This window comes from Peromyscus eremicus, chromosome 3 (genome assembly GCF_949786415.1).
Source record: "Peromyscus eremicus chromosome 3, PerEre_H2_v1, whole genome shotgun sequence".
In the NCBI taxonomy this organism is placed as follows: Eukaryota; Metazoa; Chordata; class Mammalia; order Rodentia; family Cricetidae; genus Peromyscus; species Peromyscus eremicus.
Genome location: NC_081418.1, coordinates 144,022,856 through 144,041,064, shown reverse-complemented (window position 1 = coordinate 144,041,064; position 18,209 = coordinate 144,022,856). Strand labels below are relative to the sequence as shown.

Sequence of the window (18,209 nt, the reverse complement as noted above, 5' to 3'; positions counted from 1 at the left end):
GGAGCTGAGTGTGGCCTCAGGAGTTTATGGGAAAGGAGGCATGGCCTGTGAAAGCCTGTTCTGTCCCCTTTCACTTCTGTGACGTTGGGTAGACATGGTAATCAGGCTCGAAGTACATACTGTCCCAACAGTGACAGAACATTGCATTTGGTGACAACAGCTTCTTGCCTTTTTGAAAAACAGTATGAAATGTTAGAGTGACCAGTTTGCAACTGTATTATTACTATGACATGAACAGATTCACATTTTCCCTTTTCTATTGATTTTAATTTGTTTTCTGTGTATTTAGAAAAATAGAGTCAATGTTATATGCTTCCTCGACACAGCACATCCATCCTTGCTTGTGTGGCTTTATTTCTTTCTGTGCACTGGTTTATCATTTGTGTCGTCTGGGACAATTAACTCCAAAGCCAGTTTTTCATGGAGTGTGTTCTAACCAAACTGTGGAGAAAAATGAAGAGAACGCTGGGTCCCAGGAAGCAGAGTGATTCTTAAGCAAGGGAAGTCCTACCCAGTGCTCACAAGTCTCTGAGTGAAAATGTCCTGCCTGCCCCTGGATTTTATCTTATAGCTATTTTGATAACTTCTGCATGCTTCCCTTGCCCCCGCTTTCCAGTGCTTTACATTTCTCATTCTCAAAATATTAGCTCCTAATGGCAATTCTCTGGGAATGTTCTTCAGAACTTTCTCCGTTCTTCACAGGGATCATGTACTCAGGGAACATTGCTGCTCAAAGCCTGCTGACCAGGGAGTGAGACGGCGCCTCAGGTATCATCAGGGGTCACTGTATCTTATTCTGTTATGGCTGATACCTGTGACATTCAGGCCTGGATTTTGCCAGTTTGAACTAGAGTCTTGTAGGCATGATTGTGGTGGCATGTATGTGGTTGATGGTTAGAGTAGGGAACAGATGGTACCTTCAATTTGTTTAATTGCAATAGCATCTAATAAAAGGATTTCTTGCCAAAGCATGGGCAATGTGCAGAGGCCACAAGAAATGGTGCACTGTGTTGGAGCAAGTAGGAGCTTCTTGAGTGATTAGCCTTGGGGATCCTGAAGGAGGATGGAGGGCATGATTCCTGGAATCCTGGGGTGGGGATGCGGCTGTATGGAACCCATGTGGAGATGATCTCTCAAGGGAAGCTGTGATCATCAGGGGAGGGATGCATGCAGCCAATGGTGAAGGATGGAGGAGGAGATAGGAGAGCCAGTACCTAGCCCTTGGGTTCCTTCCTTCTTTATTCTTCCCTATTGGAATAGGGGACACTGGGAAACTCTTTGAGCCAGTTCTTCTAGAGCTGTGGGGAGTGGAGAGCAGATCTTGAAGAGTGAGGGAAAGGAAGGCATTTAGAGCATATTCAGACTGGAAGAGGCTTTGAGGGGCCTATGGACATAACTCCTTCAACCTCCCCCCCCCCCCAGATCCCTGTGGTCTGGTGTATTGATGCATGTCTGTATCCCCAGCACTCTGGAGGCAGGAGGATCAAGTTCAAGGTCATCCTTGGCTACACATCTAATTTGAGGCCAGCCTGGGCTACATGAGATAAGACAAGCCTGGGCTGCAGGAGAACCTATCTCAAAACAAAAACAAAGTAATTTAAAAAGAAATACTGCAGGAGACTTTGAAGCAGCTAATTTCTATTTCACAGATGAGAAAACAGAGCCACGGGTCAGTTTGTGGCAGCACTGGAACAAGAGTAAAACCTCCTCATCCTCAGTCCTGTGCCTTCTACTCACACAGTAATGTGTAGGGAAGGAAAAAGAAGAGATACAGGGAAATTAGAGAGTTCAGTGCCAACTAACGATGGATGCTCTGATCCACATGACGTTAGAGGGATTTAAGCAAGCTCAGAACTTAATTATGATTGGCTGTGTGGTTAACAAATGTGTGTATTGATTGGAATAATAAAGACAGCATTTTATATTAGAGAGTGTCTGATTGTGCTTAGGCCTGACCCAGCCAGCTCTAATAGCATAGCTTCTATTTCTTATTGATTCTGGCCTGGCTGCTGGGCTCTCCGAGGTACAATCTCTGAGATTAATCATAAACGTAGGCTCTGTGGTGAAGACCATGTCATGTTTGGTTGCTGTGTTTCATTAGCACAGGCCAAGAAAGAGGTTTAATGTGTACACATACATATAATACTTATCTGGACATTGATTTACACATATGTGTACACATGTGCAAGTAACCCTAGATATACAGGTTTGTTATTGCCAGCAAAGAACATTGACCTTGGAATAATCCCCACATAATATCAAGAAGTCAGAAACAGTATTGATGCTTATTGTATTTCCTCTTCGTTTAAATACCTTGGGACATGAAGGTTCTAGACACTGCCTTTATTTGCTTGAGTATTGGTGGAGTTGGATTGTGGTGACTCATTATTTGTATTGTTCATTCATTCAATGCCATGAACAAGCACTTATTGAGCATTGATCTTATGTGTGTCACTTTGTGAAGTACTGGGGATGGAGAAAGGAGACAGATGTGGTCCATACGTCATTTCATTAGGGTTGGCACAAGAGTCATTTTAGTGACAAACACAGTGGGAACTAAGTCCTGCAGTACCGTATGCCCATCTCCTTTCCTGTGCAATTGATGACTGAAGATATGACTCTGAAATACGATGGATACCTATTTGGCTATACTTGAAGTTGTCTTATTACTTGGTATAAAATGCGGAGGCTATTTAGTGGCCGGTGAGGTGAGGAGGGAGCATTGCTGGTCAACTCTGAGATTTCGAGTCTATTTTCAATACAGCTCATGTTTGATTGTTCCTTGCAGACTTTAAAACAACCTATTTCTGAGGTCAGTGGAAATTGCACTCATGTTAGAGCAGGAGGAGGAGGGCAGAAACCCTTGGGTTGCTTTCTAAGTAATTTGAATCGAAAGAGACTCCTTATCTGCCTCTGAGCAGAGTAGATTCACATTCAATGAATAAATATCAGATGCCTGTTATTTGCTAGATGCTTTCAAGTAAATTGTTTAATATTCACAATGACCCTGTGAGAGAATGATAATCCCCCTTTTATAAGCAGGAAAATAAGGTCCAAGTGTTTTCTGTTTCTCCTGTTCTGTTCCTTTTCTCCCAAGATAAGCGAGTGTCTAAGCCAAGTTTCAACCCCAACTCCTTAGACCTTAGAGCATTGTTTGCTTCACTGTGTCTTAAAACCCTATTACATATTTCTATTTTGGTTGTATTAGTTAATTTTCTGTGACAAGTGCCCGACCAAAAGCTATGTGTGTTAATCGGGAAGGAGAGAGAGAGAGAGAGAGAGAGAGAGGGAGAGAGAGAGAGAGAGAAAGGAGAGAAAGAAATGTTCGTGTGTTCGTGTTTGGCCCTCTGTTTCCTTCCCCCTTTTTATTCAGCATAGGACCCCAGCCGATGGGATGAGGACATCTATATTCAGGTTGGATCTTCCATTCTCAGCTAATTCTGTCTGGAAACAACCTCATAGACACACCCAGGGGAGTGTCTCCTGGGTGATTCCAAATCCAGCCATGTTGACTATGAAAATGAGCTATCACATTTGTTTTCATTTCCTGATAGTCCCTGCTCACCTGTTAGCAGCAATATAGGAGTCCCACAACACACTGGGCATGCTCTTTGAGAGTCCTTAATATGTGACAGTGATTTCTGATTTGTCTGTCGTGGCTTCTGGAAGACTGGATCCCATTCCATGTTGGGTGTCCTCTGGCACGTAGAAAATTATGATTAATATTTGTCAGATAAGTCAATTTTCAGAGAAATTCTGACAAAGGGGGTTCGCTCACATTTTATGGATAAAAGAGCTGAGGAGTATAGAGCTAAAGAAAGTGATCCACTATCTTGCCATAGTTAAGAATGAAGGCTCTAGTGGCTTGGGATACATGCAGACCATAGAAACAGCCTTTCTCAAGGCTAGAGCTGGGAGAGGGTTTAGTTGGTAAAGTGCTTCTTCAAAAATATGGGCACTAGAGTTCAGATTCCCCAGCACCAATGTAAAAAGCCAAGCATGGCAGGATGTGCTGGAATCTCAGCACTGGGGAGGTGGGCACAGGGGGGTCCCTGGAGCCTGAGGGCCAGCCAGCCTTCCTGGATTGATAAGCTGTAGGCTCACTGAGCGACTCTAACTCCAAAAGTAAAGTGGCAAGTGATTGAGAGCAATACTTGTTATTGACCCCTGGTATGCATCTGCACCTGTACACATGCACACTTGCATGCACCCCTACACATGCATGCACATACATCTATGAACATGTACACACAAAAAAGAATAAGGGCTCAACACATGCCTATGAACTCTAAAGCTTTGTCCTTTCTGCTATAATCCAATGGTATGGGTTTTTCAGAGGTGCTCTGTTGGGGGCTTAGTGGCTTAGACTATACTCAGGCCATAGAAACAGCTATTCTCATCAATATCAATATTTTTGATTTAGTCCAGCACAGGCTGTTTATCTGCAGCCCAAAACTTAACTTTCTGAAAGATGCCTGAGGGTTGAATGATCCATCCCCTATCCTTGCTCTCTCTTGTCCTTCTAGAATCTTTGAGTTCCTTTCCAATTGAGTCTTTCCTGCTTCTCCACTCTTCTTTGATCATCCCATTTATTTTCCATACCCATCCCCCTCCTAATAGTCAGGCAGAAGCCAATAATTTTTATTAACACTTGAAAACGCCATTTGGCTGCTAAAGCACACAATTGCCTTAATCGGCTACAAAAGGGTAATAATCAGAATCAGGTTTCAAAAGGTTTGGCTTTCAGAGGGACTACCCACACTGTCCTTGGAGGCATATAAATTAATTATAATTAAGAACCATGTGCAGATGGTAGAAGAGAAACTTTGAACAATTTTTCTCTCTCTTCGTGCAGAATATTAAAGGGAAAAAATCATCAGTGGTTACTTACGGTGAGAATGCAGCTTGATCATCTGTGTTTGTCTTAAAACACAAGTGTGCAAAGTGATGTATGGTCCTTCATTAGTTATCTGTACAACTCTCTACTGAGAACTTGGGTACTGGCAGAATTGACACCTGTCTGTTCACAAAGCAGGGAAAGGCTCAGGTAGAAAACCCTTCATTTGGCTACTGGAAGTTCACGTAGTACAGGCTCCATGTGGTCAGATGAGCTGATGGAGTGAGGGCAAGAAGGCACTAACTCAGTAGAGCAAAGAAGGGCGTGGCAGAGATACCTCTGCAAACTCAGAGCCACTGTGTCCCTTGGCAGGGATGGGGCAGATTTTTGTGGGGTGTCTGAGGAGCTGGTGGCTCCTCTCCTGAAGTAGGAGGATTTGATTGTTTGCTTTCTGGGCATCTATTGCTTATATCTTTTCCTTCCTGTCCATCTTTGTTGCTGTTCTCCACCACATACTTCTCCAGAAGCAACTTGACTTAGGATCTGTTTTCACTTGTTTGCTAGTTCCATCGTTGGTATCTGTGGTGTCTGTGACCTGTTGACCCTCATTCCCCACAGGAGTATACCTATGTAAGTATGTTACCAGGCAGCAGTGAGTCCTGTTCATGGTCATGTAGGCCATACACTTTAAACACAGGTTTGGCATGTTTGTAAGATATCCGGGTCAACCTGGCATTCTCCACTGGCTTCAGAGGGGTTCAGTCTCAGTAGCTACCCACACTTCCCAGCTTCCCACCCTGTTACTCTCTGAAGACAAAGTAGGGTCAGGGAGTCCCAATCCCTAAAGAGAAATGGATGGTGGTAATACAGCAAGAAGAAAGAGACAGACAGAACTCAGACATAGCTCTGAAGGTTAGAGTCAACCCAAAACAAAAGTTGGCCCCCTTTATATCTTATTTGTGTATACTTAGCTGATTTTTAGTAGGCAGACGACCTAAGCACCTAACATTTTTACATCATCATCATCATCATCATCATCATCATCATCATCATCATCATCATCGTGTGAGTATGGGTTATGCATATATAATGGGCAGAGGACAACACTTTTGGTATGGGGCTCTCCCCATCATGGGTTCTGGAGATCAAACTCAGGTCATCAGGCTTGTATGGCAAGCACCTGTGCCCACTTAGCCATCTTGCTGGCCCCCTACATACATTTTAGAGACTGAAACTGAATTTGCAAACATGCAAAATATGTAGATGCCGTTGGAAATGGATGTTGGCCTTGTTCTTCATAATGGCATCTGACAGAGCAGGCTCACCATCTGTGCTACCCACACTGCCTGCTTCATATGCCTAGTGAACATATCTGTTGCCCAAACTGAGTATTCTGACTCATGAACATCAATTCATTGTCCTCTCTCTCTCTCTCTCTCTCTCTCTCTCTCTCTCTCTCTCTCTCTCTCTCTCTCTCTCTCTCTCTCTCTCACACACACACACACACACACACACACACACACACAGATGGGGAGGTCAATAGTTATTTTCATTGAAAGGCTCAGTTTTTGTTTGATTAGGTCGGTCCTTTGTTTCATACATTTTCTTTTTCAGTCTGGTCTCAAACTCACTAGGTAGTGGAGACTAACCTTGAACACCCGATCTTCTTGTACTATCTCCTCAATGTAAGGGATTATAGGTGTCTATCACCATGCCTGGTTTTACACTACTGAGGATTGAACCCAGATCTTCATGCATGCCAGACAAGCACTCTGCCAACTGAGCCACATCCCCATCCTTCTGGTCTAGATCCTTAAGATTTAAAATTCCAACTTAAGAAGCTGAAAGGAAGGCTCAGTGGTTAAGAGCACTTGTTGCTCTTGCATAGGACCACAGTTAAGTTTCCAACACACCACATGTTGGTACACAACTACCTATAACCCTAGTTTCAGGGGGATCCAGTGGCCTCTTCCCTCTGTGGATGCTACACGTATGTGGTGCATAGACATACATGCAAGCAAACACAAACATAGCAAAGATCTTCAAAAAAAATCTAACTTAAAACCCAAAATTAACTTGGAACTTAAAATTGCAGAAGTATGCTAATGAACAAATTCTTTTGGTTCCACTTTATAGACTTAGGTTAAAGATGCGTTGGGTCATGACTCACGTGAGTTATTGGTTCAGACAACAGTGTTTTCTGTCATCTTCTGCGACAGAATTTTCAAATTTTCTCTGTAGAGGTTTGCTTAGGACACTTCCTCATTAATTCTTAAAGAATTTACAGTTGTCTTTGCTGTTATGAATATTATGTTTTCTAGTTGGTTAGAAGAAAAGTATTGATTTTTTTTCTAATAGGACCATTTATCTACAAGCCCTGCTGAGCTCATAGTAATTCAAGTAATTCTTATGGTCTACCAGATTTTCTACGTAGATAACTATATTCTTAATGAAATGCCATTTTTCTTTTTTTTTCTCTCTTATTTTTGAAACCTAACCTTGTGATGCTGATGTGGGCACTGAGCATGATAGAGAAGCACTCTCCCACTGACCTACAGCTCTAGTGCTTTCAAAATCTTTTGAAACAGAGCCTCACTAAGTATCAGGCTGGCAATTGGATTTATGAAGTAGCCCAGACAAACCTTGAACTTGCAGTTCTCTGTAGTGGGCAGCCATTCCAGCTTTGATCTGGAATTTCCAACTCCCATTAAGGCTTTGGTAACTGTCATGCCTACAAGGGGGTGCCGAGAGAGGACCCTGAAGACCTGAGATCCGGATGCACCGGCTCTTTTGGCTCTTTTGGATGCTGGAGGTAGACCAAGCAGAGTTCTCCAGAGAACACTGCCGGACTGCACCACACCTTTACCAGACCCTGTAACCTATCCCTTCACTTGTGAGTTACCCCACAAAATAAACCTCCCTTTTAACTACGTGGGGTGGCCTTAATAATTTTACCAATAGTTCTCCTGCCTCAGGTTTCCAAGCAGCTGGAATTATAAGCTTGTACTGCCAGACCCAGCTAAACCTTTTGTTTTCTTGATTTATTTTATTGGTATTTCTAGTAACTCTAAAAAATTAACCTTGCACCTTCTCAGTGTCAAAGGGAAGGAGGTCAAAGGTTTTTGGTGTGTAGCTTTCAGGAGAAATCTTGGGATCTACTTTCTATCATCAAAGAATTTTCTTTGTTTAAATGTTTCATCTTTTCTGCTGTGGCTAGGTCTTCCAATTCATGTAATGTGCGTTCTTCATTGTTTTGAGATTATCATGTCTATGTCTTCTTTGATCTTTTAGTATAGAAATTGCTCTGATACGTAGTTCATGGTTAGTTGCCTCTTGTTATCAATCACATTTGATCATTGTTGTTATCATCATTGTTAGAAATACATCGTGTATTTGGCTAATATTTTATTTTTGCCTTTATGTTCATATGTGATAGATAGAAGCCTATAATCATCTTTCCTTTTTCTCTCTGAATCTTTAACTTTTTATCTTGGCAAGGGTGGAGTAGGGTTGGTAGAGGTTGCTGGGCTCAAACTGGAGGAGTTGGGATAAAGCTAGGTGTGATTTTGGTATGTTCTGATGTGGATCTCAATAACCAGTTGTTATTCTACTAAAAATATTCAGCATATTTTTGTACTCCTTTTCTCATTTGATATTTTATTAAATATTGTGCATTAAGTTTAAGAACAAGTAATTTTTCAGAATATTTTCTTTCATTATTTTATAATTTCTGCTTTATATCTTGTAATCACATTTTAAGATATATGTTTCCTTTATATTTTTTCATTTTTGTCTATTACTCATCTCACAACTTTGTCATTGTCATTTAAAGGTTCATTTTGGGTCTGGCTATGTCTGTGGCTATGTCTGGTTATGTCTGTGGTCATGTCTGTGGTTATGTCTGTGGTCATGTCTGTGGTCATGTCTGGTTATATCTTTGGTTATGTCTGTGGTCATGTCTGTGGTTATGTCTGTGGTTATGTCTGTGGTCATGTCTGTGGTTATGTCTGGTTATATTTATGGCTATGTCTGTGGTTATGTCTGTGGTCATGTCTGTGGTTATGTCTGTGGTCATGTCTGTGGTCATGTCTGTGGTTATGTCTGTGGTCATGTCTGTGGTTATGTCTGGTTATATCTTTGGTTATGTCTGTGGTCACGTCTGTGGTCATGTCTGTGGTTATGTCTGTGATCATGTCTGTGGTCATGTCTGTGGTTATGTCTGGTTATATCTTTGGTTATGTCTGTGGTCATGTCTGTGGTTATGTCTGTGGTCATGTCTGTGGTCATGTCTGTGGTTATGTCTGGTTATATTTATGGCTATGTCTGTGGTTATGTCTGTGATTATGTCTGTGGTTATGTCTGTCTTTTGTGCTGCATTTCATTAATTTTCTCATTCTTTCCTTTCTGTTGTCATTGGTTTTATTTTATTTTATTGAAAAATCATAAAATATATTCTGGTCATGGTTTCCCCTCCCACATCTCCTCCCATCTCCTCCCTACCCACCTGTCTGCCTCCATGCCTTCTTTCTCTCTCTAATTAGAAAACAAACAGGCAAAAAAAAGCAAACAAATCAGAATTTTAAAAGAATGAAAAAGCACAAGAAACACACACACAGTTGGAAATCATAATTTACAAGCAATATGAGACCAAAAAATCTACAAAAACCCATTTATTTGATTTATTCTTTGAGAATTTCATAGAATATATTTTGATGATATTCTTTGCTCTCTGTTAATTCCTTGGAGATCCTCTCCCACCTTCCTACCTACTCAACTTCATGCATGTTCTCTGTTCGAAGAAACAAACTTTAAGCCCAGGGAGCCCCATTTGTGTTGATGCTCCTGAGCACGAGGCCTGCCCTGGAGTGCAGTTCAAACACCTAGTGTCACTCCATTGAAGAAAGCTGAGCTCCTCCTCCCAGCAGCTGTAAACTGAAAATATGTTCATCCTAGGCATGGGACTTCATGCCCATGGCCCCTGCTCAGTGCTGGGAGTTTCTCTGGCCTGAACGTGTGTTCTATCACTGTCCCTGTGAGTTCACGTGTGTGTCTGCCCTGTGGTATCTCGAAAGGGCTGTTTCCTTGAAGTCATCCACCAACTCAGGCTCCCACAACTGTTCTTCTCAGGGTTAACTGAAATATTAGTTACAATTAATAACATTTTGTTTTCTTAGATATGTATTAAAACTATAGTTTTTTTCCAAATGCTCTTGAAATTTTGATACTCGGGATTTTCATTGTTATCCTGCCAAATGACTTGTATTTCAGTTTTCCTTTACTTTCTCTTTAACCTTAGTTAGTAAGTCTCTTTAAAAGTTTTAAATATGTGATTTAAAAAAGTATTTCAAAGCCAGGCATGGATAAATATCTGTGAGTTCAAGGCCAGTCTGGTCTAATGTAGTGAGTTCCAGGACAGCCAGGGCTATATAGAGAGCTCCTATCTCAAATAAATCAAATTAAAACATAACTTTATCTCTCATCGAAAAGCATTTTAAAAGTGACAATGTTACATTTTGATTCCATAGAATTTATTGGTGCATTGTAATTTAAGAATAGTATGTATTCTCTTAAGTACGTTTATAGATATTTGAATCAATTCAAGCTTTTTGCTCACACTTAAAAAATCTTTTATGTATTACTTAATAGGATATTTTATCTGTTGAATTTATGGTTTTTTCCTCATGGAAATTTTACCTGCACTTTTCTACATGTCAACTTGTATTTTTAGATTCATATGTACTCAGGATTGTGTATCATCCTGGTGCCCATGTGACAGTTATTATCTTTTGATGGTTTTTATTGTTGGCTTTTGTCTTGGTATCATAATGTTGAGATGCTCACATTGACCTTCAAAAAGGTTACACTCATGTTTTCCACAGTGAAGGCCACTATTTTTTTTTTTTTTTTTTTTTTTTTTTTGGTTTTTCGAGACAGGGTTTCTCTGTGTAGCTTTGCGCCTTTTCCTGGAACTCACTTGGTAGCCCAGGCTGGCCTCGAACTCACAGAGATTCGCCTGGCTCTGCCTCCCGAGTGCTGGGATTAAAGGCGTGCGCCACCACCGCCCGGCACTTTCCCTACCTTCTTAGGTGGTAGGTTTCAAAGCACCATAGCTCTTCAGCTTTATTCATAGCTTTGGAAGCATGGCTCTGATGCTCTTTTATTACACACAGTCTCCTTCTGTAGCCCAGGTTGGACTCGATCCTTTAGTCTTCCTATCTCAACTCCCTAAGTGCTGGGATGACAAGCATGTGCAATGACATCTGTCTAGTTCCCAAGCTTTTAATCCCTGGTTGACCACTGTCTGTCATATTCCCATCAAGGTCTCTTAACAGAGTGACTTCAGATAATATCCTGATTGGATAGTGCCTGGCAACTTTGGCTTAAATTTTCCTACAAAATCACATTTCATGCTTTCTATTAGAGTTATCCTGGGACTCAATTTTCTCTAAGGAAAATGTTGACCCATCTCCTCAACCAGATGTAGGTAGAGGCAGTTAGGAGCAAGTGTAGGCTGCCTCTTGTGAGCATCATGCACCGTAAAGCAGGAAGCCTTTGGCATGGCTCACCCAGACCAAATGCCAAGGAAGCAGAGGGCTGAAAGAGTGGATGGTCAATCTAATCCTGCTGCCTTCTTGCTGACTCTATTTGCACCTCTTTTATGCATGAATTTAAAACATGATTTGAGGACATTGAGCTTCAGGATATTCACTCATTATTGGCCCCTAGACTGAATGGCTCCTGAATTCAGCTATGTGACCAGGATGCTGTCAGTGAGGTCAGCTGTTACTCTGAGGACATGGTTTGACATCTTTTCAGAAAGTTGTATCTAAAGAGAGTGGATGTCTTTTGCCCCATGTACAGTCCCTCTGAACATTCCTCTTAGCCTCTGTCTGACATTCCCTCACCCGACCCCTCACATGCTCACTTTGTGCTGTCATAGTTAGGCTCCTTGAGCAGCTTCAAAAAGCGTCACAGTAACACCCTTTGCACCTGCAGAGTGAGTTCTTTATAGTCTTCAAAGGGCTTCCATATACACATTATCATTTGATCTTTGCAGCCCTTCCAGGGGTGTAGATTGGGCCCATTATCCTGATTTTACTAATGACAAAATAGACAACATCAGTTAGGTGACTATCTCACCCCAATGCACTTTGTTAATACGACACTAGTTTAAAGCCAGGTTAGTAATTTCATTCACTCACTCATTCATTTGTTCATTCTCTCTTTTATCTACCTGTACTGAGACACTCCCAGAATGGAAAAAGAAAGGCTTTTAGAGTCAGACAAACTTGGCTAGGAAGCTCAATTTGCTATATGATCTTGGTCATGTGTTTAACCTCTCCGGCCTCTTTTCTCACTTATAACTCACTTATAACATAAATTCTAACTTATGACTTACAGTATTTTTATAGGAATCAAGTAATGCATGAAAATCTTTTGTCAATCATAGTATCTGTCACACAGTAGGGTAACTATTTGAAATACAAACTGTTATATATGCCAGTTTTATGTATGATCTAATGAAATGGTAAAAGCCTATAATTGGCTATAATTGATAGAATCTATCCTGTTTATGGTATATGAGTCAGTGCTACATCCCAAGAATGTAAATAGAAATGAGACAAGACATTTCTTTTATGGCTGTAACTTCTCTTAGGTGATGAGGTACTCACTACAAGATGGCTAACCTCAGAGGTCTGTTTGTGAGGAGGTCACCTATTGGTTAAAATGGGCAGATGCACTGTCATATAAGTGTACTAAACCATCCCAAGCCTGAGGTAGACCTCATGGGCTTTGGTGAGAAGTCAAAGGAAGTGCTTTTCAGTTCTCCTTGGGAGGGTGAAATAAAATGGAGAAGAGGGAACAAACACCAAAGAGCAGGGCATTCAGTGTAGTCTTGGTCTGTCTGAAGACGAGCACGGCATTATTTATCTTGGACCACACACTTTCTCTCAACTGCCCCCCAACCCCTGTGTCTAAAATTGAGTTTGTATTCAGAGCTTTTTCTCTGTGCAGCTCCTGGTCTCTCTGTCACTGTTATCTCCCATAATGTATTACTTTGTAAAGAGCTCTGTTCTATCCCGAATATGAAGGAGACACTTGATAAAACTAGATCCTATTCACTGAATGTCACCACTAGCCATTGCGTAAAAGAATGTGAGAGAAAATGGAGGAACATGAGAGATGTTTAAAGAGAGCAAATAAAAGCATGAAACAGAAGAGCATCGGGTGCATTAAAGTTAATAAACTGTTGTGGCAGAGTGGGACACTTTTAAATGTGAAGAAATCTAATTTAGGGACTTGTAACTGTAGGATTAGGATCTCACTGGAATGAAGCTAGTGGATACATTTAGCCAAATTCTAAATGTCTGGGTTCTCATTGAAAATCAGCCCTTAGAATCGAGCATGTATATTTCCCATCTCTTTGAGATACTAAATCCAACTGTCTCCCACTGACTGTTTGGTGCTACTCAACCTCTGGATCCTATTGCCTTTCTTTAAACACTGAGAAGGAGGTGCTCAGTCCCCAGTTCTCCTGGCAGATCATCCGTAGCCCATCAGCATGGGCTTTCGGAACCTATGGAGTCATTCCTCATTTCTACAGGAACAGGGAGACCAGAAAGCTGTCAGGAGTGAGCTTTGGTGGGTGTGAACCATGGAGACACTCATATTATTTCTTTCGGGAGAAGCGAGGCAATCGACCCAGGTCTACTCTTGGCAACGCTGAAGGATGACTATAACAGCAAGAGTTCCAAAAGGTTTTCTGCCAAGAACTGGATTGGATTTTGTGCTTCCTCAGCCACAAAATGTCCCAGCATCTCACTCCCGAATCACTAACGCCCTTTGTGGTCAGTCTGCTCAGCTAGAATACTTCCTGATCTGTCTTTGTTCAATACCTTCATTATCATTTTTTTCTTTTTGTTAGCCAAATTCTCAAATTTTTAGGTGCCTAACATATCCCCTCCCTTTTTTTTTTCAGTCAAAAAAGCAGGAGAGATTAAACCATGTTTTCATGTTTGGTAGAGAAATAAGAGTCTCTTCTAGATCTGGGTACAACTGGTAAGCTGTTTCCTTGGAGAACAACGCTATATTAATCTATTTGCATTCTGGTATTGTAACATCATTGACCTTGGAGGATTATATAACCATCCTGAGCTTCAGTTTTTCCATTTGAGAAATGGGAATAAAATGTCTAATTTGTAGAATTTTCAGGAGAAGCAAAGAGATTGCACATGAGGAGAATGCCTTCCAGTGCACAGTGTCTAATACTGTACAATAAATGACCATTTAAAGCAAAGCAACACAGACAGAGCCCATTCTCGTAAAATAAGAGGCACTTAGAGCGAATGATGGGAAACATAAAGAGAAATGACCAGGCTTGTATTCTACAGAGTCCTGCATCTTTAGTCTGCTGTAGAATGTGTGATTTAGGAGCCTTTGTGGAAATAAAGAGGGAGGGGCTCTTTGTAGGAAGAAGGCAGTGAGTTGTACATAAACATATAGGCCATCCTTTCAGGAAGTTACAGCTACAGGCTGTCATCAGAAATAACATACAACTATCCTCAAGGTTGACACTCCGTGACTCTAACTGTGGGCAGTATTTGCTTGTTCGTGTATTTGGATGCATAAAAAGATGAGGATGATACTGTTTCTTGTAATACAGTAATCAATGATGCGGAAGGCAGTGTGGGGTGTATAGTGTCATAGAGTACAAGTCAGAACACGAATATCAGAAGATTGGGTTCAAGATTGCTTCAAGTGGGGCTAGAGACGTGGCTCAGCATTTATGGACACTTGCTGCTTTTGCAGAGGACTTGAGTTCAGTTTCCAGCACCCACATTGGCAGCTTACAATCATTTGTAGTAACTCCAGTTCCGTGAGATTTGATGCCTCTTCTGGACTCAGAGGGTACCTGTACACAAGTAGTATATACTCACAAAGACACACAGGCATACAGACACTCTCTCTTTCTCTCTCTCTCTTACACACACACATACACACACACACACACACACACACACACACAAAATGGAATCTAATTTTGTTAAGGGTTGCTTCACTTAATTTGTTAAGTCTTAGGTGGGTCCCTTAACTTCATTGACTCTTGGCATCAACATGTATAAAATGTGATACTAATATTCCTTTTATTTTTTCCCCGTTGGGTGATTGTGAAGATCAATTAAAATTGAGTACCCATGTGTTGCTTCTCTGATTTAATGTTAAGAAAGATTCTAAAAGGGAAACACTGAAGCGTTTCCAGGCTGTCACTCTCTGGGAAGCAAAGACGAGGTCCAGGCAACAAGAACACGGGGTCTCCATGCCTGGAACTTGCTGGATTCATCTTATCCAGGCCGTGTTTTGTGGCCAGCCTCTGTTGAGCCCCCTTTACAGATCACTTGGCCTGGTCTTTGCCAAGGGCAGCTCAAGGATGGTTATAACTAGAGTGCCAGGGGTCCCGGCAACAGCACGCCCCTCCTGCTGTCTCCAGTGTGCGTGTGCTTGGCTGGCCCCACACTCCTCAGCACATCCTCGTCTGCTTTATCGCTGTCTGTTGGCTGCCGATTTGTCTTGGTCAAAGATTTACTAGGCTTTTGAAAATTTCTTTTTCTCTCATCATGCCCAGAGAACATCAGAATTAAGAGACTGGGTTAGGGGAGAGAAATTGAGTTTCACGACCAGCAGATAGAGTTTCTTGACTCTCCAGCATTCAGATGCTGCAAAGGTGTATTCCGTAGCACACCTCATGGGTTAAACCATTCTCTCCTTTCTGTTTTCAGAAAGTGGACAAGCTGAAGATGAAGCCCAGCGCAGAGTGCTGTTCTCCCAAGTTCTGGTTGGTGTTGGCCGTCCTGGCCGTGTCCGGCAGCAAAGCTCGTTCCCAAAAGAGCCCCCCCAGCATCGGCATCGCGGTCATCCTCGTGGGCACTTCAGACGAAGTGGCCATAAAAGACGCCCACGAGAAAGATGACTTCCATCATCTCTCAGTAGTTCCCCGGGTGGAGCTGGTAGCCATGAACGAAACTGACCCAAAGAGCATCATCACCCGTATCTGCGATCTTATGTCCGACCGGAAGATCCAGGGGGTGGTGTTCGCTGACGACACTGACCAGGAAGCCATCGCCCAGATCCTCGATTTCATTTCTGCTCAGACTCTCACCCCTATCCTGGGCATCCATGGGGGCTCATCTATGATAATGGCAGATAAGGTAAAATGCGACTATTCTGAGGAGCAAATGATGCATTGTTTTTAAGGCAAAACTAAGTAGTTAAACATAGAAATTTACCAGGGCATCTAGAGTGAGTGAACAGATGAGAACTAGTCAGCTAGGCAACGAAAGTGGAAAAATGATCCTGGTTTAGAAGCGCCTAGAGCAGTGGTTCTCAACCTGGGGTCGAACAACACTCTCACAGGGGTTGCCTAAGACTGTCAGAAAACACAGATATTTGCATTATGATTCATAACAGCAACAAAATTACAGTTATGAAGTAGCAAAGAAAATAGTTTATGGAAGGCTGGGTTGAGGGTCACTACAACATGAGGAACTGTAGTAAAGGGTCGCAGCATTAGGAAGGTTGGGGACCACTGGTCTAGAGTTTAGGACAGGTTTATGTGTCTGTTCGTTTGTGACTGAGAGATATGAAAACTTGGAGTCTTGATAGATTTTTTTTTTCCAGATAGGTATGTGAGTAGATCCTCCAACACTATAAGGCATCTTCTGTTCTATCATGATTACTATGTTCTCCCCCACAATGGTCACAAGAATTTAAAAAGAAAAATGCCCAAAGCAGGTAGTTTCTGTCGTGAAGACCCAAATATCAGGAATAAGAAGGCATCCACTCACATCCACTCAGGATCTGCACAGTCAGAAGGATATTAGCCCCACAATGACAACATCCATGTTTTCTCCATTATTATGTTTGGAGGTAGTTTTAACTGTGGTTTCACACTGGAGTCACCTGGAGGGTTCTGAATGGCCCTGACGTCTGGTTCCATGATAGCCTGGGATTCTAGGGTCTGAAAACCTCCTCAGGTGATTCCAGAGTACAGTGAGAACGTTGCACCGGGCAGTGGTGGTGCATGGCTTTAATCGCAGCACTTGGGAGGCAGAGGCAGGTGGATCTCTGTGAGTTCAATGCCAGCCTGGTCTACAGAGCGAGTTCCAGAACAGGCTCCAAAGCTACGCAGAGAAACCCTGTCTCGAAAAAACCAAAAACCCAAAACAACAACAACAACAACGTCAATGAGAGAGAGAGAGAGAGAGAGAGAGAGAGAGAGAGAGAGAGAGAGAGAGAACATTACTTTGAAGCTTCTGAAAGGAAATGCCTGAACTCATGTTAGATTAAATGTCACGGACAGACAGTTTCCCACTTGACATTAGCACTGAGTCCGAAATCACAGAAAACATGATCTGCTTGGATTTTTGAGCTGTTGTTAGTTACTCAGTTGTTTTTGCCTCACTCCACTGACCCATGCTCACTGCTTAGCTTCCACAGCCCTCATACCTGTTCTTTCAGCCGTTCCTGTCTCACAGTGTTTCACCTTCCTGTGATACATGGAACACTTGCCATTTTTAGAATCATTTCCACCTTAGTATTGCCATCTTAAATCGTCATCACTTTCAGAACTGCCCTTAGGTTTCTATCTCGAGGTCATGCTGTGTGGTCATGTTTGTGAGCACCCCCAAACCTCACCTCACTACTCCAAGCACGTTGCTTGAGAACTTCCACAGCCCAGATTTAGCAGAGAACACCTTATGACCAGTGTCACCATCTGTTGGTGGCAGGGGGGATGACTACGGCTTCTGCCTCCCTTAGTTCAGTTCAGGGCAGGCTGGGCTGAGAGCAGTCAGTGGAGAAGCTTCAGAGTCGTGTGAGAAAGGTGTTCTTGTGTTCACGTGGACACCCAGATGACTATTAGACAACAGTGCTAGTAGGAGTCGCTTAGAATGAACTTACACACAATGAAAAGGGACCAACTGTGGCAAAACCCACTGAGTGTATGCTTCGGGTAGACACAATTTTAAAAGAGTGTTGTCCTTGGTAAATTATGTTTTATTTTATGCATGGTATTCTAGGGGTACAATATAGCATTGGAAGAGTGTTGACGTGATTAAGAGCCAGATTTTAAAATCATAAATAAGCGTGTGCTCCGTTCCAGAGTACAACAGATAAAAATGATTTTGCTATTGCTCATTTGAGTTATTGCAAACCTATGTTATTTCCCTTGAGTAAGGAGCTTCTGCATAAGCTGATTGGTTGCATCCCCCTGGTATCTCTTGCAAATTCTCAGCATGAATATAAAACCAGGAACTGAGATGCAGTCGGGGTGGAGATGGGCTTTCTTGCTCCCTGGTGCATTCTGGGTACTTTG

At 42.1% G+C, this 18,209-nt stretch overlaps 1 protein-coding gene across 1 annotated transcript in view; it reads left to right on the top strand.

The window, feature by feature from the left end:
• The first annotated feature begins 15,633 nt into the window (after positions 1-15,633).
• Grin2b (glutamate ionotropic receptor NMDA type subunit 2B) overlaps positions 15,634-18,209 on the top strand; it is a 123,134-nt gene continuing 120,558 nt past the window's right edge. Inside the window, exon 1 of the mRNA XM_059258714.1 lies at positions 15,634-16,044. Coding sequence (XP_059114697.1) covers positions 15,634-16,044 — 411 coding nt within the window. The remainder of the gene's footprint in view (positions 16,045-18,209) is intronic.